The sequence below is a fragment of the Fusarium fujikuroi genome, chromosome FFUJ_chr02, assembly GCF_900079805.1.
Source record: "Fusarium fujikuroi IMI 58289 draft genome, chromosome FFUJ_chr02".
Taxonomy (NCBI): Eukaryota; Fungi; Ascomycota; class Sordariomycetes; order Hypocreales; family Nectriaceae; genus Fusarium; species Fusarium fujikuroi.
The window spans coordinates 892,521-916,938 of record NC_036623.1 but is presented as its reverse complement, the minus strand read 5'-3'; the positions used below and the strand labels follow the sequence as shown (position 1 = coordinate 916,938).

Here is a 24,418-nt window from a genome sequence, read left to right as displayed (position 1 = left end):
GCCAAATCAATCATATCTCCCTCCTGCGATGTCCCTCTTACGAAAGGTGTTCAAACCTCCTCAATACGCAGCAAGGGTCCATCCTCTCCATCATTCTTAGCCTCTCTCCACACCACCCAACCTCACTTCAAGCTCCAAACATCCATTAGAGCGCACGAATAAACTGAAGCAGAAGATATTAAATTGATTACACTCATACGATTTCCACGATAACTTTCAAGCAACTGCGATTCCCGACTGCAACCATCCAATCCACTTTTGCGCGTATAGATTTGCCGCTACGAGCAGTTCCCCGTGTATCATCAGATCATGGGGTTTCCAAGGACAAGGGTCTTGTTACCTCATTTTCCTGTCCTCTTTTCTCAAAGCCTTTCTGGCTACCGACGTACAGGTGAGTCTGTCTATATCGATTATGGGAAATTCACATCCTGGCTGCCTGATGCTACGCTGCGGTTGCACGGGATTTATCACGAGGTCAATCACAAGGTCTAAAGCGACTACATGCGACTACATGCATACTCAGATACCTAGATTACTATGTGAAACTCTATCATATGAGATGCATTATTGTCTTCGGCCATGCCGTGTCACGCACGTTCCGTTCTGCACTTTGACCGCTGCCATTCCAGCTGCATCATGCGTATGCGTATGTGTATGCGTAAGCATATGAAGCATCACCGTCTCTGTCTATGTATTCTCCATGTCACTTAGGCACCGCGCGGAAAGTAGTTACATGCATATATCTTTGTTCAATGAGACGACAGTCTTGAAATTACTGCCACTGACACTATCCTTGCTTACACCGCCAGTTCCGCCCCGTGAGGTAGCCTGAACTGAAAATCACAAACTCTTAAAAGTCTGAAAACAAACGCTACCGACATCTACGAGGCCACCAAGAACTCCCATACCGAGAAACGCCCTCTAAACCTCCGGGGTCCTGTCGTTGACGATACGGCATGGGCTGGTGCCATCGGCCGTGTAGCAAAATCCATTACAAAAAGTTTCCCTTCCCAAAATATCAATCATCCTTCTACTTTGTCGTTGAATCCTTCGTCCCTCGAATGAATCCATAGTCTATGTTTCGTGAAATGAGTTCCCAAGTTCATCCGTCTTCTTTTTTCCCTCTTATTGTAAAACGCCTGTTCCATGCCTGATCGCTGTGTTGGAAGAAAAAAAGGGGGTATTTTTCCACATGGGCCTCGCATGCCCTTTATACAATTCGTCCCTAAAAGAAATGACGCCAGATTGTTTCGATTCTTCGCTTGCTCGAAACATTCAAACTCCGGTGAAAATCCAAGCCGTATGTTGTTTCTTCTTCATGCTGATTGATTCTTTAAACACTCTCCTCCTCGTCGTAGTCGGTGAAAAGACCCTCATCCAAGAGAGGATCCTCCTCAGGCAACACATCGTCCTGAGGTCCGCCCTCGGTAATTTGTGAGCCGAGATATGCCCCAACAATGGTGATAAGTCCGCTGAACCACCAAGCCAGTCCAGAGTATCCAGTCTGAAGACCCCAAGAGTAGAGGAGACCAGAGAGAGTCGGGCCAAGAGCACGGCACAAGCTGGCAGTTGAGGCCGCAATTCCGTTGATCGTTCCAAGGACCTGCTTAGATGGTGCCGAGTTGGCCAGCAGAATGGCGTTGCTGGGGTAGGCCATGGTGGAGAATGTGCACTTCCAGATGACAAGCAGGTAGATAGCGGGCATTCTCATAGAGTCGGGTAGCAGCACAAGGTAGGGTGTGACTAGGTAGAGCGCAAAGTACGAGAATGCAAGAATTCGGAAGAGGCGCAGAGATCCAAGTCGTCGGGTAACTGGAGGAACGATAAGATAGTTGGAGAAGAGTGAGTAAAGTCCCTGAACCGACATGATGACACCGATCATCTTAGTCTCGAGGCCGAATCCATCGGTAAACTTGAAGGGGAGGTCGTGAACGGGGTGTTCAGGTCGCTTGGTGCTCAGGAAAACTGGGAAAAGCTGGTCAAAAGTCATAGTGTGGCTGTGACATGTGTTAGAGGCTGCATGGGGCTTTCGGTGAGGCGAAACTTACAAGGCGAGAATGCCATAAGAAATGATGTTCATGATGACAGGCTTGGTGAAAGTCTTTGACTTTCGCACCACAATGGGTTCCAAGGGGGCTTCGTTCAGGGATTGTGTATCAGGCTGAGGAGCAAGTCGGGGCGAATTCTCTTGGCTTCGGTAAGCAGGCAGGGCCTCGTCAGAGTGGGCAGAGCCAGGGCGAACACTGGTCGAGAGATACTGGACATTTTGCTTTCCATCAAGAAGAGCCTGCTTCTCGGGAGAGCGGCCTCGTCCGTTGCAGCTGGCAACTCCACCGAACCAGCTGGCGAGGTAATCTCCAATCTCACGTCCACGGTCTCGCTGGGACTTCTTCTCAGCATGGGTCTCATCCAGGAAGAGAAGTCCAATGATGACTCCGAAGAAAACGGTGGCGGCGCTGAAGAGATTGGGGAGAAGGTAGGGATATCGGTCCCAGATGGTTCCACGAGCGAAGATCTCGGGGTAGCTGATGCATGGTCGTGCGAGAGCTCCTCCAATCATAGGCCCAACGATCGATCTAAATAGGTAATCCAGTCAGCAACTGCTGTCAATGACTGCATGAGTATGTATGGCTTACCCAATGCACCACACCATGGGCATGATAGTATAAGCTCGGGCTGGATGATCTGTTAGCCCAATTCTCATCTGATCTTTTGAGATTCAACCTACGTTGATGTTCCTTGACAGTGACAAGCTCGGCGACAGTTGTCTGAAGGACGCCAATGTTGCTAAAATATGTTAATTGAGTGATCCAAGTATCTTTCCAGAAAAGCATACCCATTGAGAAGACCTCCGAGAGCGCGCGCAAAGAGTGCGACTGGCAGACTGGGGGCGAAACCAAAGACCAAGACGCTGAGAGCAGTTCCAAGCAGACCAAAGAGAAGCACTGGCTTTCGGCCAATCTTGTCGCTAAGTCGTCCCCAAAGAACTCCTGTCGAGAATTCGGCCAATGTGAAAGCGGAGGTGACCATGCCGGCGTAAACTGAAATCTTGTTGGAATCATCGGTAATGTTGAAATCTTGAATCATGTAGTAAATGTAGGGGAAGATGGACATGAAGGCGATCGGTTCGCATATTCTGCAGCAGGCTGCCAATTGTTAGACCCAGTGTCGCAAAAGTCATGTAAGCTGAGCTCCGTACCTAGAACAAACATCTGCTTTGCGGGGAATGGGGGAAGCGGCCTCTCATTGCGGCCAGCAGCTTCGCGGTTGGCCGCAGTCATTTGACGACTCCTCGCCATGTTTTCTAGTTGTGATCCTCCCGGGAGGTTTCGTCTTTTTGTTCAATGGGTGTCCCCTGGTGAATTTATATTCAACTTTTGGTGAAAATGGTGTCTCTGAACTATTCGCAAGTCTGGTCGATCCGTTTCGTAAAGTCTAAGAGCATGAGACAAGTGGCTTCGGTAGGTTGTTGAATATCGTCGAGTATGTAAGTGTGTAAGTGATTTGGTGTAGATGTCCAACCCAAGTAGCAACAGATTGTAGATGTTGACAAAGACTCAAGCTGAGTGAGAGATAGAGAAAGAACACAGAACAAGAATCAAGGTGGCCGAGGGAGAAGGGAGACTAATTAAAGGGTTATAGAAGGTTCGCGGAAGGAAAAGAGAAGGACCAAGATGGGGTGGATACACTTATAAGAAGTGTATGGAGTATGGAGAATGAGTAGGTGAGGTATGTATGAGGATGGAGTGTTAGTAGTGAAAGTGAAAGTGAGCAACACCCCTCAGACTGACTGGGACTGGGACTGGGGTACATGGACTTGTCACAATGATCATCTTCTGGAGCAGAATAGAATTAATTACTAGACCCGAAGCTTGGAACCAGCGGTGACATGAGCGCGCCAAATGGGCAAAGGGCAAATCTCCTGTCGTGTCCGCGCTTCGCTGCGCTGCTCTGTGCTGTGAGATGCGGCGAACGGCCAAATTCTTGGGCAGTGGGGCTAGCTTCAGGGCTCCCAGAGGCACCAGAAGTTAGAACACCACGGGCAGCCATCCCAGTTTGACAGGGCGGACTTGGTCTTGGGCCTTGAGTCTTGGGCTGCAGGGGCTGGGTCCCAGGGAGACGGAGACGCAAAGGAGCCCTGGGAGACTAAGCGTATGTACCCAGCAAGTACTTCTGCAGGGGTATCCTTCTCTGTCTCTGGTCCCCTGTAAGCCACTAGAGGACGCCCACGGGGATGTGTCTCGAGCAAAGCGCCATGGACTGACGGTTGGGTTCGAGCTTAATTGTTGGGTGCGAACCTGAATGGAGCCGGAAAACAAACCAAGCCAAACCAAATGCCAATGCTAAAAGCGAATGGTGCCGTCTGTAACTGCACCCCGGTATTTCCGCTGTGGCTAAGCGCACGTCCGAGGGTTCCCTTTCGTCAAAAGTCCTGTCTTCCATGGACACATCATTCTGTTGTTTCGAAACTGGCTTATGCGTGCAAAACATACATCAGCAACCTGAAATACGGTCAACTGACTTCCATGTTATGGCATTGGCTGCATCAAGCAGCACTAAGCCGCACAGCCGCTGTAGAGGACAGGACAGCAGCGACAGGTTTAGGAGGCGGTGAACGCAGTACAGTGAGTAATGAGCAACGGCCCCCCGGGGCTCGTCACACGGAAATCATCCCCGGGGTCGCCTCAGCCTGGCTGTGGAGCGATAATGTTACTAGGGAGGACCTCCCGGAAGGGGACCACACCTCTCATCCTCTTGGTGACGGGCAGAAAGTAATGAGATTCCAGCGGAGCCGACTTCCATCAGTCAGTCAGCACCACCAATTGTCAAAGCACATGGCATGCCATGCCATGGGCCGTTGTTCCAGCCTTGGCGTTGCGGCGTGCGATTTCGATGCGGCGCCTAATGACGTCGATTTGGGTAGAACAGAATCAGATATCAGTCCAGTGCCTGCTGTGATAGGAGTTGCGATGTTTTTGTTGTCTCTTTCATAGGTAGGTTGTTATTGTCGTCCCCCACGTTCTCAGCCAGCTCACCCCGTCAGTCGTAGGCAGGCGTAGGCATCCGTCCATCTTACATGGTATTTTCCTTGAATAGCATACTGGTTCTGATGATGTGTTATTCGCTTGGTGTTTCTTTGTTCTTCTCTCACACCCACCGCCGGCGATTTGTTCCGGAAAGTCTGGTGCAAACATCTTGTGCCGTACCTTTTAGCTCCTGTGGTGTTTTCCAGAACGATGGAGTACATAGTCAGCAGACGACTTCCATGCATGAGGGAGTCATTCGGGATCTGCCTGCATTGCCAGCAACGTCGATACACCGCAGCCTTGTTATACCTCAACCATGTTTCACTGCCCACTGCATACGAGCTCGAGAATGACGCGTAGGACAAGGGCAAATTAAGTATCATGTTCTGATCGGTGTGCAAGCCAGAGTGACCGGGATACTGACCTAGAGCTCGATTGTGATATCTTTAGATATTGCGAAAACGAGCTGCAACTCCAGACGTATATTATGCTTGTCACGAGGTCAAACTTACATGGGAGATTCCTCCTCGGAACACGGAGTAGAAGTTCCTTCTTGCATATCAGTCGGCCGAGAAAGGGCATGACTAGGCCGAAAAGCCTAGGTGTAAGTGATGCCAAGGTCGCAGGAATCTGTACGTAGAATGTCGAACCTACTTCGTGACCGATACGGACATCATCCCCAGTCGAGCAGGGCCGCTCACCTTGGAAATTACAAGGTTCCCTGACAGCGGCTCTCGTGAAAGCTTCCCAGCAGGCAAGGACAAATTGAAAACCTCAAGCATGTTACAACCAAAAATTTTCAAGCCTGACTGACATAGGCGTGTCGTCCATCTGTCAGACACGTGGCTGACGTTGATGGTCCTGTACTAAAAATTTTGAATTTAGAGTCATATATGTCGGTCTGCCGCATTACCATCAAAATTTTTCCCCAGGTGCATTAACGTCATACAAGCCAGGCGCCAATAGAAGCACACGACATATTTCTCTGAAGTGGAAGCCCTCCTTGACATCCCCGGTGCCCCATAAAGTAGGGTTAATAGAAGAGAGCCACCCACGGGTGAGCGAGCAAGGGAATAAACAATCGAGGTGTGAGATTTTGATCAGGAACCCGAGACATTGTCACCGCAATGCGGCACCAGACCCTTCGCCTAGGTACTGCTGGCACGTGGAGTAGCTGCTGCGGCGCGTAAGCCACACATTGTGAGCCCAGCACGGAAGACGAAACTGGCGGTGTTGGGCTTGAAAATGCAGCAATCAATGCAGCGGTTTCAAGTCAGGGCTCTGGACCTTGAAGCTGTAGGGTCCAGTCTCCCAGAGGCCCACGCCAATATCTGTAGCAAATGGATCTGACTCGACTTTGAGCTCGTCAGTCAAATTGGCCCACTCGCACCCAACCCGCTGGGCCGTAAGCCCCGAGTAGCAAAGACTGCCGGAAGTGTAGCCGACTCCACAGATACAATTTAGATCGTCTTTAATTAGTCTGCAAGCAGCTTCGAATGCTGGATGCGATCCTCTCGGGAGTCGCCCTTTTGCTGCAACCGTGCCTGTCCCCTATTTGTATGTATGTACACCGAATGTCGGCATTGAGTCTTGGGACAAGGCACGGGGCTGTACACTGCCGACCCGGGGAGATGCAAAGCGAAGCCTACGTGAGGCAAGGCAAGGGCATCTTTGACTTGTCAACTTTGTGCCAGCTCGCAGTCAAGGTCCGACTTCGTCTTGTGTCACAAAGGAAGTGGCTAAAATCTAGGCCTGGGCCCCCCACTCGAAGCTCGCGGCTCCCTGTCACGGAAGCGGTATAGCACTGTATCACTCGCCTGTTTCACACGCGCCCGCGGCTCCTTTTGATATGTATGCATGATGTGCAGTAGGTGATTGAAAATAGACTCCAATGGTTACCGACGACGTGGACGCTTTCATCCGCCTACCGAGTAGGTGTCAGATCCGCCTTGCATACATAGATGCAAGTCAAAGTGTTGGAGTCATTTCGTCGGTGAAGCCTGAGACAATGCTAATTTTTTTTTCCCCTTCTCCCTCTCTCCGATAGTCTCACAGCTCTCGACCACCACCCAAATTGAACAACCTCGGCTTCGCTCAAATGTCGTCGCCCGCAGAAGAATAAGGTGTCGCGTCAGGCGTGGGTGAGTTGCACATCCATTGTCGTCATAGTCGAGCCCGGCGCTTCTCAGCATCCAATAGCATTGGGTGTCTTTTCCATTTTGAATCCCTGTGAAGTCCCGGAAGGTCTTCCTGGCTTCCGGCCTCGCTGAAGTGGATGCAGGGCAGTTTGCCGGTACAGCTAGGCACGCCGCGGGAGGTCTCGTGCTACCAGAAGGCTACTTTTCTTGGAGCCTGTCGCATGGCGCCCCGCTCAAGGGGAGAAGCCGAGTGGCCACGAGAAAAGAGCCGGACGAGCTGGCCTCAGGGGAAAAAGGGGGCGGCGGACAAGCGACCCGGTGGGCTGGGTTGATCTGATGCATCTCGTCGATTGTACAAATGAGGTAGTCTCGGTAAAGAAGCCTCCCTTGTCGTTAGACTACGCAATGACAGATGGACTAAGACACCCCCGCCTATCCAAGGGAAGAAAAAGTGAGGCAGGCGAAAAAGAGAGAAGGATGAGGAGCAAGAAAATCGAGTAGGGTGTGTTTCAGAAAAGCAGTGTGGGCGATGTCAAACCCAGCAGACCGGGTGGCCCGATCCAAACGAGTCGCTGAAGGCAGGGAGGGCCAGATACGATGCGATGTCTTGGAATTCGCAATGAAGTACGGAGAATAGTCACATCCATCCATTATCGCGATGGTGCACTTTTAAACCACCGACATGCAGCATCTGCATATGTATGTATGTGTGTTGTATGTATGTATGCAGCCGTATGTATTGGAAGCATCTGCACGACGGTTGAAAACGCTCTGACGTCTCGGGCGTTGGTTGCAGCTGTTTATTGACGCCGCCTTCGGACCAACACCAAGTTTGTCCCGTCCTGTGTACATACGTATGTACAACGGCGGGCTTTGTGTGTGTGTGTGTGTGTGTGTGTGTGTGTGTGTGTGTGTGTGTGTGTGTTGGGGGGGGATTGGATTGTCGATTGTTCCCTCAATCATGGAAGAAATGAGAGGATCCATCCGTCATCTCGTGTTGATTGCCATGACCCCGCAAGCCTTTCTGCGTCGACCGTACTGTACCGTCAGCTTCGAGAGAGCGAGCGCACGCACCCTCTGGATTCTTGACTTGGGTTCCGGGGATCTCAAGTGCCCTTGTCCCGGTCGGGTTATGGTCGTGGACAGAAGCTGAACGTGTCGCAAGGCAAGGGAGAGGAGAGACTGGGAAAACCTAGGCAAAACAAGGGGGTCTGACCGCTGTTCGCCCCGGTTCTTGATAGAAATTCTCGAAGGTTTCGAAAAGGGGGCCAGGGTATGAATTTAGCGTGGGTTTGCGAACTCGAACGTGCGGGTGGGCAACAAAAAAAAAAGAGGAAGTGAGGGTGGATGGATTGGATTGGAGGGGGATACCTCAGGTAGACAAGGTCACAGCGGGACGGGAGGGGGTGATTTTAGTGAGGCTGGAGGAAGAGCCAGTAATTTCAAATTTTCTGTCTCTGTCTCTTTTCTTTTGGGCTCTTTGACTGCCTTTGACTGACAATTGCTTTTTGTTACTGGGTCTCCTCCGCTGTGTAAGGATCTAACCACTATACCTGGACTGAATTGTACAGCGAGAGAGGGTGACGGCGGCTCTGGGTCCCGTGGTTTGCATATCCATCTCCATGAACGGGGAAGCATCCTTTGACGATCCGGACGAATTGGATCTGGACCGTCCATCCCTTTCGACCGCAAGCAGAAGTTACAGATCCTACGGTAACTCTTGTAGTGGTAGTGAATTAAACTCGAGCAACTCTAGCCGCGACACCACAACATAACACGACACGACATGACAAATTGATGATGATGAAGATGCTGCTGATGATGAGGGGAAAGTATCAGACTATCATGTGATAATACAGAGACTGGTCATAATTACTCTTGTCTCTGGTTGCTGTCGTTGTCGTTGCTGCTGTCCTCTCCACTATCACTCCTTGTTCTATGTGGAATTATCACCAATAACTCACAGACAAGTTACAAGCTGAGTCGAGATTGTGGAACCTCCCTCCTCTAGGCACGCACGCGGGTAAAGCAAATTTCTGGCCGGTTTAGTCATGACTAGACAAAAGCTTAAGCAACAATCAACAAGATTGTTACCCAGTAAAGTTTCGTCTACATCCTCCCCTCTACCTATAACAAGAAATAACCCAACAGTGAAACCCAACTCGCTCACTGTAGTTTTGCCATTAGAGCCTGAAAATTAAAGGGAGCCCCTACACTCGGCCCCGCTTCCTCGTTATCCGTCATGGTGATCGCTTGGCACCGATGCGTTGATGACGTCCGTTCGCTCTGAGATGAGGCCGCATTGACTTTGTTGCGATACGATATGAGGGTTACATACACTCAACTTTGAGTTTTGCTTGTTTTATTAACTATCTGTGGGCTAGAGATTTACATACAGTGCCTAGCGCTCTGTGATGTTCACAGATTGGCCATTCCAACATTGAATCTCATCTCACTGTTGATCTGGTAGTCTAGTCACATACTACACAGGAAAATGGACAAGGGTTGATCCAGATCACTGGGTCATCCTCCTTTTTTTCCTTCTTTGAACATTTCTTAGGGACGGCCTAGGACAAGTCCAGCCCAAGCATAATCTCCCGTCTGCAGCCTTGTTCGCTAACCTGACTGACCAGTCACGCCGCATAGTACAAAAGCAAATACCGAACACTAATGAAAATATGTTAATAACATCTTGCCGTTCGTACGGTGTAAAAAACCAGGTTGTTTTGTCGGATGATGTTGAACTCGGTGAACGTAAATAACCTCACCGACTTAGACCAGCCTAGACCTCGCTCACCAGAACAACTCACTCACAGCATCCTTATTACATTACATTACATTACACTTCCACTCTCACCACAAACGAGGCCTGCTTTATTACCCTTACCCTACTGCTCCTCCCCAAGTCCGATCCCCTGCTCGCCTCTGGCCCTGTCTGTCTTGCTTTGCTTGTTCCAGGTCCCTTGCTGTCGATCCATTCCTGAGCACCCCATGCTATTTTCTACTGCCTTGGCTTTGACTCAGATGCCTTGCCTTACCTTACCCTGCCCTAGCAGGCCACTGTATGTATGTACTTACTGTACTCCGTACCACCTATTCTTTGCTGCCAGACCAGCAGCCCAAAATCTTTCACCAACAGCGCTTGGATCTCACCGGCTCCCCGCATAAATCAACAACACCATGACTGAGAGCCGACGTTGCACAGCAGGGGCTCTCCTCTCATAGTCTACGGGCGTGCATGAGCGTGTTCGCTTAGGGAGCCAGGGGGGGGGGGCAACATATCCTCAGTGTTGCGATGCTCACGCTCCTCATGCTGCGGGCGGCGGTGACAGTATTGCATTGTTACAGTCCCAAGACGAAAACGAGTTCTGCTCCTCCTCTTCCTCAGTTCACCTGCTTGCATGGCTGAGTGATTCGTCACTTCTCGCTTCAATCATGCAGTCTCGCGTGCAAAGAGAAAAGAGTCGTCAGGATACGTGACATCCTGGTCGTGAAGCCCATTAATCCTAGGGCTCAGACACGGCACAGTCTCGCAGCCTACTTACATCCTTGACAAGTGAGTGAGCAGCCCGGGCTTCACGGGATGGATGTATGCATGTATGTATCCGTACATATCTCCATCTGCAACTATACACATACAGTACCTAGGGGAGGAAAGAAAACTCGAGACCTTGATCCTAAATGACAAAAAGACTTAGGTAACTTTACATAAATTTAGAATATCTACACTAAATTTAGGATATCTTTTACTGGGTTTATTTTGGCACCCTATATGAAGGTCTTGTGTTTTCTTGCTCCCTGAGGAGTACACGGAAAATTGGTGGCTTTTCAGAACTCATATGAGCGCCCTCAAAGTTCGCTTCCCGTCTTATTCTGCTGTTGCCAACATGGTTCTCCTGGGAACCCTGGGCTCAGTAAGACCGGCCTGTTCCGTTCATGACCCTGAGACTTACATGCTTCCTGTTGTGATTGGCAGGTCGGGCATAGGTATAGTAGTATTCACCACCCTCTCCTATGGTTCCTTGGTGACAGATCACTAATACAGCCCAGTCAGTGCTTAATGAAATTGGACGGGAATAAAATGTTTCATTTCTCTGATATGCTGAAACATGGTCCCTCACATATCAAGCTTAAAACACCTTATGTTCAACCTTGGGTCTCATACAGGCCAAGACCTGATCAACTCGTAACTCGTCTTCTCAAGAGACGACACCGAAACCCGAGCACTGAAATAAAAGCCACCTTATTCCATGTTACACGAGGATTTGGATACGACTTCGCACTGGAAGTATACGCATTTACAAGGATCGTTTACTATTTTCAGCCTTCAAAGGATCTTCTCCCAACGGATCTCACTTCTCGGTATGCATCCAACCAAATCGAGAAACCGGGCCAAGGGATATTCGAGCCCCGTGCCTTCTAATCTGACGTATCTCAAAGTCTCACTTATCGGTGAGGATGGTTCTTGTCTCGCGGTTTCGACTGCAAGGTTGCAGAATAGCAGGGTTGAAACGGAAATGTCAAGGGAACAAATGTCGATAATCCTCCGGATACTGAACTAACAAGGCACGTTCGCTTGGGTACACCATCCGGACGTGTTATCTCGAAACATTGTTGGCAATGTGCTACCTACTGAGTCACATTATTCCCAGGATCTGTTTCTTTCCAAGGCGAAACTTCAAGGGTCTGCATGGCTCGGTTGAGCGTAAGCAGGCTGCCTAGATATCTAGGAATGGAAATCACAGTAGCGTTATATGCTGACCGCAAGTGAGAGTGGTGAGTTGATGTTCATGCCGCCTCGCATGTTTCTATACCCGATTATTCCGGGGAAAGGATTCGTTGTCATGTGCGGTAAGCACAGGTGCAAGTTCTTGTCAGCCCCCAACTTTGATTGTCAATATTGGCTATGGATTCAGCTCCCATCTGATAGAGGAGCATCCGAGTTGGTTGCCTGTTGTGAGAGTACAACTCCCCTTTGGGTGATGTGACCGTTCGAGCGTCCCGATACCGCGGTTCGGGAATGCAAGAGGGGGGCAAAGCTGTACTCAAATTGTATATTGATCATGGAGATCTCTTGTTGGTGTTGTCGCGGGCCGATTACAGCCAGCCAAGTACCGTATAAGTCTGTAAGGTCATCATAGTCTAACTTGACAACCACATGTTGCCTCTAACAAAGAGCGTGTGGTGGCTTGATTGTGATACACCTCGTGGTAATAGCCGTTGCTGAAACATGAGCAGTTGATTGGTATAGATAACAAGCGCGATACAAGGCAAACGGTGAGTGACGCGAGGTGATGATGCTGGGGTGACGGGATCTTCAAAGTCAATCGCAAGCTACGGCCAACTCAATAGCCTTATTTCCTCACTCTCAGTCTTATTCTCACACTTGTAGTCTCGTCTCGTCTGGCAATATCGAGCTAATACTAATCGACACCAACAAGTCATTAAGAACCCCTGCTTGTGTAACCCGAAGCTCTGTGCAACCATGAACCAGCTAGTAGTTAACTAACCCATGCAAGGCGCCCATGTCGTTTTGAGGCTGAAGGGTTGGCATGTGAGCAGCCTGGTTCGACTATTGATGCAAGTCGCTGGTATTGTACTGTGAGGCAGGGGTATGATGTTACTGCAGTGTAAGGCAAAGGCAGATGTCTTTGTTGTCGAGTCTATCCAAGTACCTCTCAAGTCTCACAACTTACAGGCTCTGATTTGCACATGACAGTTCACGTCATGAGTTGACAAAAGCGTCACGGAGCATTTTAAGCGAGCGTGACGAGTAGTGGACTAATGCTGATGTGATGCTACTCAATATTTCCCAGGTTTAATGGTGATACCGTGGTATCATGAACTGGATGGCAGTGTTGTTATCTTGCTCATGATCAGTTCGCCGATACTTACTACAAATGGCCAAGACTGATATCAACCTTGAGAGGCCTGAGAGGTTATGGCTACCATTACCACTTACTCAATCATAGAGGACGGACACTGGATCTGTTAGTGAATTATTGTTCGAAGCATACAAAATTCCGACGATGATTTTTAAGAATGTTATTATTATGGTCAAGCAGACTCAAGCTATCCGTATAAGTGATTGCCATAAAAAGCACAGTAGAAATAGAACCTGAAAAGCATACATTCACACAGTACACCAGAAGCTCAGGACCCAGGCATCCGTCATTAGTTGGGCACCATCCTCCGACTCTGACTCCGACGTTACGACATCGCAACTTTTCCTCTCCTTCCAACCAACGAAACCCAACCCCAAACAAACCCCAGGAGAGCCACATTTCTTCAGCTCTCCCTAGCAGCAGCAACAGCCGAGCATCCCGTTCTGTTTCGCACGCCTACTATTCTCCGATTTGCTACTCGTACCACGTTGACATCGTCCCCACCATTCAAACGCATCACCCACTTTCCGAGGCTTTCGCAATGGCTGGCAAGAAGGGTGACAACAGCAAGAAGGTAGCGGGCAACGCTCGCAAGGCCGAGGCCGCCGCCCAGAAGCAGGCCGCAAACGACGCCCGTCAAGAAGCTGCCGAGGAGGAGAAGTGGAACAAGGGCGCCAAGAACAACTCCAAGAAGTGAGTGCTGATGTCGCTCGAGGGCGCATCTCTAGGTTACTGACATCGCTTGTAGGGAAGCTCAAGCCGCCAAGGCTGCTGAGGCTGAGAAGAAGAAGGCCGAGAAAGCTGCTCTGGAGGCTGAAGACGACGCCAACACCCCCGGAAAAGCCCCCAAGAAATCCAAGGCTCCAGTTAAGAAGTCGCGCGGTCTTGATCTTGCGCAGCTCGACGGCGACGATAAGCCCTCTGCTATCAGCGCATCCGGTATCGACAATGCTCTCGACGCTCTGGCTCTGACAGGCGGCAAGGACGAAAAGGTCGACCGACATCCCGAACGCCGATTCCCCGCCGCATTAGCCAAGTACGAAGAGCGACGACTCGAGGAGATGAAGAAGGATGGCAGCGGCGTCGGCTTGCGCCTGGATCAGAGGAAGACCAGGATCAGAAAGGAGTTCGAGAAGCACCCCGACAACCCTTTCAACCAGGTCACGGCTTCGTATAACGCTTCGAGGGACGACATGGCCACGATCCGGGCACAGGAGAAGGCTAAGATCGAGCAGCGTCTTGGACACTAAACCTGATCTTTGTTTCTTTCATTGGCATTGCGGGATACCATCATGAGAAGAGGACATGCGTGGCTGAGGATTTAAAAGTTTCATGACGGAGTACTTGCTTGGGAATAGACCATGGCTTGCATCTTATTGAGATGAAGGTGCTGCTACGATTTACGATTATGGGTCTACAGGAAGATACTCAGAGGACAGGGTTTGAATAGACAAATGCTTTGATTTGTTTTTTTCTTCGGCATCGTGATATCACAATTTAGGTAACTTACCCCACCAGCATGAGATGACCCCGCGGTTAGCCAGCCTAGCCAGCCCATGGCAGAATCTGCATGGCTGTAGGGTAGTGGAAGTGGTATCATGACCTTGGATCTAAAGCTGTCATGATACGTGCTACAGCGTGCCTATATTTCTTAAGTCTCCTATAAATACAGAGGATTAGATTTCCCCGAGTCAGTGTCTTTCATAATAATAATGATGGTTCATTTAGCCTGTATGTGGTTCACGACTTGGAGCGCATGAACATGTTACACCCACCATGTTAGTAGGTAGTCAGTTATGAACCCTCACCGCCCGCCAAATAGCATCCAAGAGCTCTGAAGCTTCGAGATCTAACAACGACAAACAAGTGTGACACAATCTCTAAAACCAATTCAGTTCCCAACGCCTAAGTTCCTGATATAATACAACTCCACGATACACAGCATCTCGATACGCGATTACGCCTGTAACATCAATGCCGCCCTTCAATAGTATGAGCGCATTGCCATCGCTGCGCAAACAACAGCTCCTCTCAGAATTGTTTGTTCTTTACCAAGAAATACCATAAAGTACTGGGCTAACATGGAAACTCAGCGCTGGACTCAAGCAAGCTTGCCCTGAGGGCATATTTGTTAGTCTAACCCCAGGCGATGCTACGCTCTGGTCTGGTGTTCTCTTCGTTCGCAAAGGTAACCAACACTCGTATACTTCTCCGACTCCAGGCCTTGATCTATAATACTGATATTGTGACTCTTATAGGCCCCTATTGCCCTGCTATACTCAGATTTCAAATATCATTCCCCGACTCGTATCCCCAACTCCCACCTCTCGTCGTCTTTTCGACAGACATGTTCCATCCTCTCATCACACCCTTGACAACATACATGTACACAACCGACATCCAAGAAAGTGGCACAGTGAGCGCCTCGGATCAAGAGCGGTTACCGCCAGGAGGCTTCAGCTTGCGCCATGGATTCCCGGATTGGTTCGGACGAGGTAGACGGAGTATGTTGGAAGCGAAACAAGCGCCTGTGACGAGTCCTGGTTCGACCAGTAACTCCACAACATCAGCAAATCCATCGTCGGGAACACCTTCTTATATGCGCACTGGGAAAAAGAGTGTCTCAGCTTATGAAGTTCTACACTACATCCGCAGTGCCTTCGACACAGAAGAAGTTCTCGACTCGGTACCCCTCGCGGCGGCAGGAAATCCAGGAGCTTGGCACGCATGGAGAACGCACCGCAAAGCAACGGGGAAGCTGGTGGAAGATACAGCTGCGGAGGAGGAGCAGAAAGAACAAGAACAGAGCGAGCATAGACCAGAGAGCGTGAAGTCGGGATCATCTACGGCTACCCCAAGACGACCTGGAGAATGGAATTGGGATGGAGTCTGGGAGGATAGAGTCAAGAAGAACGTTTCTGCGAGCTTGTCGGAGCCTGTCCTCTATGGAGAGACCAAGAATTCAGACGACCTGGTAGGTCTTATGCCCTTCATATGGCCACTTATGCAAGAAGCTCTACCTACTAATTCTGTGCCTATAGATCAAGTTTCTTGCAATGGAGGACACCGATATCGACTCTGTGAAGGACAACCTGCGTCGAACACTTGGGCAAGCTACATAAACTTAACTTGCCTTAGAGTCCATACTTCTAATGTTTTAGTCTCTGGTGTTTTCGACTTCAGGTTCTTTAGATGCGGCCTTGCAGTTGTGCCTTAGGTAGCTGCTGCTCAAGGGCAATGCTTTCGATGTCAGGGCAGTTACTCTGCACCTCTTGTCTTACCTTAGCGTACCTACCATAGCATAATCTCCCGTTCTACTCTATTCGCTCTAATAGCAAGAGCAACTTTGATGCCCCTAAGGTCCCTCCCGAACTTGCTTTATGCTTCGTTCGTCTCCAGTAGCTGAATCTCAACCGAGAATGTTCATCACAACAACAACAACGTCTTTCTTCTCAGTGTATGGATAAAGCATGCTACTGCTGCATCTCAAAACTTTGGTCATTCTCAACATTCTTGCAATTTTACATTACTTACCGCATCGTATAAGCTCCTTGACCAGCACGGAACAGCCACCATCGTTGACCAGAAACTGTATGAGATTCGCAAAGGCCCAAATAAAAGGCTCACCGATTCTACTTCACTATATAAATAACCAGAGATACACATTACAGGGAGGGACCAGTCCCACCCGCCACTACAGTATACATCACGATGTCGAACCAAAGTTACAAAGATCTGTCCTACTGGGGCACTTACGCCTCTGATCCCAGCGTCGTCTGCGAAAAGCCGAGTCCGTTGAGAATTGTGAAAGCTGATGAGAACATGAATAAGCGACATACGACAAATCAATCTAACCAAGGTAGCTCGAAACACAGGCGGTCAATTCAGGGGGACGGGTCTCTTACAGTCGCCAAGAGGCGCAAGATCAACCCAGGACAAGCAGATGCAGATAAAGAAAACTTAAGATGGCCACATGATGACCCAGGTATGGGAGAACAAGGCAGTCCAGCCTTGTGCGAAGCCAAATGCTAGGTGCAGAATGATGATAGTGCACCCTTACGCTTGGGGATCACGCCCTCACCCCAGCTATCAGTCAGGAAGATGAGACAGATGCGCCCAAAGCCCGGGGGGCAACTGGGACAAGACCACCCATTTTCCTCCCCGATATCAAGTGAATTGCCTGGGGTGTATGATATGCGGCGTCTAGTCAAGGTCCGCCAACCTCTGACCAATATATATGACAGGGCTTTTCTGTCTAATGCAGATTTATCGCTTGCGCCTCATGCAACAAGCCGAGAAGAGGAGTCGCCACTATTCAGAAGAAGTCCACCTGTGGCACTGACTGAGTCCTTCAAGACACTACCCCGGCCAAGGCTAGAAAGTTGGTCAACTCCAAAGATTACCATCACACCTGAGGCCACCACCATCGAAGAAGGTTGCCATATACTTTGGGTGGCTATCGAGGTCTCAGTCAGACGTTGGCCCGATAGTGCGATGAAATGTCAACCAGGGGCCCGTTAGGAGCGGCCAGATCTGTTTACAGATCTTGCTGATTTGACACAATATGACCAAGAGAGTACGCACGAAAGCTCCGTTCTGAAATAAACAGGTACTGACGGCACCCACAGCAGGGGAGATTTGCGATGATATTGGCCTCGGCGATTTGGACGTCCAAATTCTGCCAACGGAAGCATCTTCGGTTATTCGCATTCTTCAGGAACAACCTTTTCCCATGTAAGTACACCGACGAACGAGATTGACACACTGATTAGGACGCTCGCTGATTTACGGGAATAGTCACCGCTTGGGCCCCGGATCAAGCATCTTTCTTCTAGCTCAAGTTCAGGTCCGTGTCTCAAAGGCTATGCGGCGATGCAGACGGAATTGTTCACGGTCAGAATCGGACAACCTGATAAAAGCGCTTAAGGAGGAGTTGGGTGATTCTACCGTGAGCTACATGACCGTGCGGCTGTCATATCGAAACTCGGCGTTTCCCATGTGTCAAGACATGGGAATTGTGGAGGACGACATGTTCAGCATGCAAAGCAAGATTGAGACGGTAGCCACAGCCTCCGTGAAACTCCACAATGCCATGTCGCTTTGGTCTCCTCCTCCGGTTTCAAGATCCAACCCACTATTGCCACTGGTAGAAAGGCGCTGGGGAACCACGAGCGCCAGGAAGGTAATGGGACAAATTGCAGCAGCAAAATACGGTCCCAGGGATTCAGAGCAGACGTACTGTTTGCAACAGAAGCATTTAGAAAAAACTGGCGATGGCACACATGGAGAGTCCACTTGGAATCATAGCCCTACGCCTCGGATTCCCCTCAGAAAGGCAAGCCTTCAGCGAGGCTGCACCGAGGTCGATCACCATAATAGAGAAACGCCCTCTCAATCTCATCATAGATTGAGGCAAGGGTCGTCCAGGTGTGGCAGCTATGCGTCAAGCTACTTGTCAAGGCAGAGTCGTGAAGGTCTGCCAGGGCCGAGAACCTTTAGGGGCGCGGGGGTGAACAATTCGGTCCATACACGACCAAAAGAAGAGCACAGCCGAGATGGAAGTGATGTTCCTGCTACTCAAGGCCGAAGGACCTTTTCTGGCAAATCTGACAGCAGCACGTTATGGAAGAGGCGGTCACTCGGCGCTGACACCCTCAGGGGCTTGTTACCTTTGATGGCGGGTTTGTCCATAACGACAAGGGAGCAGGAAGTGGAGGAGCCCCGAGTAGCATCGCCAGCGCGTAGCAGAGGCAAAAAGGATGCAAGCAAATGGGGATGGGCGTCATGGTTCTAGACTGACCTAGGTAGCAGACGAAATGGAGAAACTGTACACGTAGTGAGATTCGAATACTTTTTGTTGGATTGTCTACGAAGAAAGCGGTATTGCTACCTTGTCTAAAGTTCGTCTTTCCAGGGGATGGAGATCTGAGCACCCTTTCGCGCAACGGTCAAGGCAGCTGCTCGATTGGCTGCCGCGACAGCTGCTTCAATATTAAATTGGCCATCTTTGGCGGCTACAACGGCCAGGGCGTAAGAACCAACAAAGGTATCACCCGCGGCCGTGGTGTCCACTACGGTTGTCTTAGTCGCTGGAAGCAATGCGCTCTGGCCTTGTTTATTGACGAAATAGACACCACGACCTCCGAGGGTGATGATGACATTGTGGACTCCGCGATCAATGAAGACACGGCCAATGCGGTCCAAGCCTTGAAGGTCATCAAGCTCAGACTCAGCACAATCTGCAAGAATGGCGGCCTCGGTCTCATTAACAACGAGATGGGCCAGCCCATTGTAGGCATCCATAGGCAAGGGCTGAGCCGGTGCTGGGTTGAGAAGTACGGGAACACCATCCTTTTTGGCAGCTTTCAAAGCCTGCATGACAGTATCGAAAGGAATTTCGAGCTGCATGATCAGGAGGTCAGGACGGGGGCCAGGAAGGGCCTCAAACTCAGCAGGTTGAAGAGAGTGATTGGCTTCAGGAGACAAGATAATGCGGTTCTGGCCAGAGGGCTCATCCACAATGATGATAGCTAGGCCAGACTTCTGGTCTTGGCGGATGGCTACAGAATCGACAGCAACGCCAAAAGAGCGAAGGCTGTCAAGCAGGAGGGTGCCATAAGGATCGGCGCCAACAGCACCCACCATAGAGACGACAGCCGAAGGATTGGACAGGTCCGAGTCTCGAGAGAGCTTGCCACAAGCAACAGCTTGGTTAGCGCCCTTACCGCCTGGCGAAGTGTTGAAATGGTTTGAGGTGAGGGTTTCACCAGGAAGGGGATGATGTGGGACATAGGAAACGAGATCCATGTTGAGAGAGCCCAGAATGGTGATGTGTGGAGTGCTAGCGTGAGAAGCCATCGTAGAGGTGGGTTGGAAGAGATTTGCAGAACGGGTTATTGCGGCTGAATCAAGGCTGGTGTTGCTTTCGCAATATGATGCTGTCTGTGTGTAGTTGAGGATGTAGTATCCGTACCCCGTAGTGAATTGTCACGTCAGGGGTTGGTATTAACAGCCGGAAGCCGACGGCCCTTGTGTCTGTAGGTAGCGTCAGAGAGAGGCCGAGCGCAAAAGCAATGGTTGAAACAAGTCCGTTTATTTGCTTTTCTCAGCGTTTACGCGCAAGGATTCGCCGGTGACGCCGCAGACTTTAAGATGGTTTATTCACAATATTGATTGACACGTTCAGCTTGCGGTGAAGAAGTTGTCAACTTGAGTTGCTGTTGTCGAGACCCAAGTCATGTGGACAAGATGGATCCCACCTGCCCGAGGACGGTTAGAGAGCTGAGGGGCATGCGCAAGTGGAAGGTGAAAGTCATCACGTTTTGGTGTGGGGTTGTTTCCATTTTGTCCTGCCTTCCTTGTCCCTCATACAGCCTTCGTTTATACATAAATGGGGCAGCGACGATGGAAAGTGTTTTAAATTGAGAAGGAACTGCTTCCTCCAATCACGTCCCCAGGAGTGTATTCTATTTCGAGCATCATCAGAAGAGACAATTCCGCAACTCATGGAGCATCATGAGCTGTACATGTACCCATATTTACTGAGTGTCTAAAGGCACTATTGAACCTAGGCCTGATTACAGGTGCATATGCAACCGACCAGACCAAAGACAGTTATGACAAGACAAGTGCCGGCTCCTCACTTTAGCGTCGGTATTGAACCACATTGTCTCGCCCATCCTCTATTTCTGAGCCGCCGGTCCGTAGCTAAATCAGCACATGAATCAGTTCGTCAACGACCTTGTTTAGGGGAGGAAAGAAAACTCAGGACCTCGACCCTAAATGACAAAAAGACTTAGGTAAGTTAGCATAAATTGTGCCTAAATTTAGTATAAACTTAGGATACCTTTTGCTAAGTATTTTGTCACCTTACGTCAAGTTTCGGTGTTTTCTTGCTCCCTGAGGGCGTGTACAGCTGCGGCAACTAAATCCTTAGCTTAGAAGGAAGTTAAGTGCTGGCTTAGGGGGCCCTTCTCGTTCTTTTTGTTTACTAAACTTTACTAAACGAGATGGTGCGCTCAGGTGTTTCCCAGGGGTTGCAGCTCGTGGCGGATGCTTTGACTTTCGCGTAACGAGGCAACGCAGCCAGGATCTGGGCCCGAAGGAACGGAACCGAGGTTCTGTAGAGGGAACAAAAGTAGCCAATTGCATCGTGGGAATTGTCTTGCCGCAGACAAAATGTGGCAACAACCGAGACAACAAGACAAACATTCCATTGCATCATATCAACTGACATTGAAGGATCAAGCTGATACTCCTTAGGCTAAATCACTTATCCACAAACTGCGTCATATTATCGGCTAAAGCCTTTTCTGTATTAACACGACAGCCAAGTCCTTTGGAAACTGGTGGGTAATATGAAGACTACAGCTCTAGCAATTCCTTATCTCTCATGCAATCAGGGTCAATACATGCACATGGGAATGTGGGGACGGAAAAGAAGATCAATCTGTTCATCACCGGTAACCAAAAGCTTCTTGGCCTCTCCTTCATTCCCTGTTCGACCGCTGCATTGCCCGTTGGTCTCAAGAATGATACATCAGAAAGCCAACAACAGCGTTTGCTGTGGATAGTTCATAGTTGGTTGCTCTGTCCCTGTTGGGAATATGCCTGAGGTCATGTCGTGCGTAATTCAGTGAAGCAACTTGAGGTCATTGCCTGTTCTTTCATTTAGCTCAACATCTGCTTCCTTCCCCGGTTTGTTTGCTACAATTATAACTTCAACTCTCCCCAGAAATCCTCGTCTCTTTCACTCAGAGTGACTCAAACTCGAACTCACTTTCTCAAAGCTCGAGTCATGATAGAGCACTACCCATCTCAGGCCCTCTCTGGGCTGACGCTTGCCATTGCCACTATTTTGCTTCTTGCATGGGCCCATTGGCGCTCTCAACATACGCTGCCACTACCACCTGGTCCGCCTTCTGAGTTTCTTCTTGGCCATTTCCGTGTTATACCCAAGGACAATGCGGCAGCAGTATACGCGAAATGGTCGAGAGAATACAGTCAGTTTGTCCTCTGTACATGTAGACGAATATTTTGCCCCTAACATTACCTTCAACAGATTCAGATATCATACATGTCAGATCCCTGGGTCGTTCTACAGTCGTGCTCAATAGCGCCGATGTAGCCAGGGATATCTTGGACAAGAAAGGCGCCAATTTTTGTGACCGACCCCAATTTACGCTGCTGGAAGTGTAAGCCGGTCCCTGCTACTATCTAGAAGAAACCGTGATCCGAATACTTTGCTTATTTGAGTCTTCGATAGCATGGGATGGGGAAAGACCCTGACTTTTCTTCCTTTTGGAGAACGTTGGCAAATGCACAGAAAGTTACTCCAGACCTCGTTCAGCAACACAAATGTACGCCAATGGCACAGCCTGCAGATAACAGAAGCCCGACGAACGATTCGAAATATACTCAAGAAGCCTGAAACTTGGGAAACCTCGTTACGTAGGCTTGCGGTTGCCATCGTTCTGCAAGTCAGCTATGGCACTCAAGTGCTCGAGGACGATGACCCTTACATCCAAATCGCCAACGATGCCATGTATGCCACTGGCAATGGTGGAGTTCCCGCCAATAGTATTGTTGATCTAGTTCCATTCGGTACGAGATATCCACACGATGGACCCTAAATCTTTAGAAAATTGTGCTAAGGAGCCAGTTTAGTTCGCTACCTCCCCGACTGTATTGTCCGCGACTGGTCCTTGCGATTTGCCCGACAGTGGCGCTGGGCTATTAGAAAGCTTCACGATATCCCATTCGCTGCTGCACAAGCTGAATATGTGAGTTGAAGGGTGGTGGGTGACATGGGAAAACATCTCAAGAATTATCCCCCGTCTTGCCGTGTGACTCACGTCTTTTGCAGCACAGATATGACCATCATAGAAACACATCTCTAGCACACAACCTTCTACGTGAGTATAAGGATAAGGAGTCCCGTGGCCAGGAGCAACAATGGTCCCTTGATGATATCAAAGGGGCGGCAGGGGCGGTTTTTATCGCAGGAGCAGATACGGTGAGTCTATCTCCATAGTAGTTGATTTTTGAAAGTTAATAACGTGGCTTTCAGACATGGGCTACATGTGTAATCTTTATTCTCAACATGGTTCTTCACCCGGAAATACAGGACAAGGCACAGCAAGAGCTTGATACGGTGATTGGATTTGATAAACTTCCCGACTTCTCGGACCGGCCCGCTTTGGTTTATATCGAGCATGTTGTCCAGGAAATTTATCGGTACGCGGCATTTTTAACCAATCACTGACACAAAACATAAACTGACAGGAATCTTCACAAAGCTGGTCGCCACTGGCTCCTCTAGGTGAGTTGTTCATGTTTGGCAATGAAGAAACCCTGCAATAGCTACTAATGCGCGGCAGGGATCCCACACAAGTCGCTCCACGATGATATCTACAAGGGCATGCACATTCCTAAAGGTATATCTGAGGCAAATTCTTGTTGCTGCTTGTCTAATTTAACTGATGATTTACAGGGTAAGACGCTCCCTTACGATGCTGTCATCATAGTGATGTTACAAGGTGGGGAGAGTATCTGATAAGTACCAGGACTGTGGTCTATGCCAACGCTTATGCCATGGCTCATGATGAGCGGGTCTACAAAGACCCCCACGATTTCAACCCCGACAGGTATGAAGCTGGGGAACCGTTTCCTGTTGGCAATTTTGGATTTGGGCGCCGGTACGTGACAGGCCAACCCCAACTGAGACTCGGGTCACGGCTTTGGAAATCTAGAACGAACTAATCACCACTAGGGTCTGTGTCGGTCGGTTTCTGGCCGACAATAGTGTCTGGATCATGGTAGCAACGATGTTGTCCGTACTCCGGTTTTGTAAGAAGATGTCTTCAGACGGGAAGCTCATTGAGCCCCGAGTCCGTTTTACCAATGGAGGAACCTGGTATGTTGACTCCCCCTGTCTTTAGCTATCCCCACTGCCCCTCGATACCTCTGCACCCTTGCCAAACTGGAAACATGCGCACAAGTATTTGATAATGTGGTTGGCACATGGCTGACAATGGTATTTGCTGCTAGTCACCCTGAGCACTTTGACTGTGTCATCAAACCGCGAAGTCTCGCAGCTGAGGCACTTGTCAACAGCGACTCGGAATAGCGACCAGATATCCCTCCCAACACCTTGGAAGAGTACTATAACATGTTGAATCAGGTATACCATATCAAGTAAGTCATGTTCAGTGTGTCTTGCGATGGCCGGCCGATCCTCACATGCTGTACGGAAGCAGGACAGGTCCCATGTGCTCATGGATACCAGAAAATAAGTGCAGATACTACATACACTCTTTCACTGCAACATGACTCTGGCAGATACTGGGTTGTGTCTATTGATAGCCAC

The 24,418-nt window shown here is 49.6% G+C and overlaps 6 protein-coding genes; 4 read left to right on the top strand and 2 right to left on the bottom strand.

Moving 5' to 3' along the window:
• Window positions 1-1,333: 1,333 nt before the first annotated feature.
• On the bottom strand, window positions 1,334-3,299 carry FFUJ_05001 (TCR1-like protein; the record flags this gene model as incomplete). XM_023571646.1 has 6 exons in its annotated part: window positions 1,334-1,997; window positions 2,049-2,576; window positions 2,637-2,676; window positions 2,729-2,787; window positions 2,837-3,146; window positions 3,200-3,299. The coding sequence occupies 6 exons, from the start codon at window positions 3,297-3,299 to the stop codon at window positions 1,334-1,336; spliced, it is 1,701 nt and encodes a 566-aa protein (XP_023425918.1).
• Window positions 3,300-13,591: 10,292 nt separating this feature from the next.
• Window positions 13,592-14,300, top strand: FFUJ_05002 (uncharacterized protein; the record flags this gene model as incomplete). XM_023571645.1 has 2 exons in its annotated part: window positions 13,592-13,743; window positions 13,799-14,300. 2 exons carry the CDS (start codon window positions 13,592-13,594, stop codon window positions 14,298-14,300), a joined length of 654 nt encoding a protein of 217 aa, XP_023425917.1.
• A 724-nt stretch (window positions 14,301-15,024) lies between these two features.
• Window positions 15,025-16,172, top strand: FFUJ_05003 (related to ubiquitin-conjugating enzyme; the record flags this gene model as incomplete). XM_023571644.1 has 4 exons in its annotated part: window positions 15,025-15,089; window positions 15,144-15,238; window positions 15,309-16,024; window positions 16,092-16,172. 4 exons carry the CDS (start codon window positions 15,025-15,027, stop codon window positions 16,170-16,172), a joined length of 957 nt encoding a protein of 318 aa, XP_023425916.1.
• Window positions 16,173-16,761: 589 nt separating this feature from the next.
• FFUJ_05004 (uncharacterized protein) lies at window positions 16,762-18,844 on the top strand (the record flags this gene model as incomplete). XM_023571643.1 has 3 exons in its annotated part: window positions 16,762-17,035; window positions 17,679-17,784; window positions 17,848-18,844. The coding sequence occupies 3 exons, from the start codon at window positions 16,762-16,764 to the stop codon at window positions 18,842-18,844; spliced, it is 1,377 nt and encodes a 458-aa protein (XP_023425915.1).
• A 101-nt stretch (window positions 18,845-18,945) lies between these two features.
• FFUJ_05005 (related to ribokinase) lies at window positions 18,946-19,908 on the bottom strand (the record flags this gene model as incomplete). The annotated part of the gene is made up of 1 exon (XM_023571642.1): window positions 18,946-19,908. The coding sequence occupies one exon, from the start codon at window positions 19,906-19,908 to the stop codon at window positions 18,946-18,948; it is 963 nt and encodes a 320-aa protein (XP_023425914.1).
• Window positions 19,909-21,847: 1,939 nt separating this feature from the next.
• On the top strand, window positions 21,848-24,178 carry FFUJ_05006 (related to cytochrome p450; the record flags this gene model as incomplete). XM_023571639.1 has 11 exons in its annotated part: window positions 21,848-22,052; window positions 22,112-22,244; window positions 22,316-22,653; window positions 22,717-22,832; window positions 22,916-23,065; window positions 23,120-23,286; window positions 23,349-23,371; window positions 23,430-23,486; window positions 23,549-23,747; window positions 23,822-23,965; window positions 24,100-24,178. The coding sequence occupies 11 exons, from the start codon at window positions 21,848-21,850 to the stop codon at window positions 24,176-24,178; spliced, it is 1,611 nt and encodes a 536-aa protein (XP_023425913.1).
• Between the last annotated feature and the right edge of the window lie 240 nt (window positions 24,179-24,418).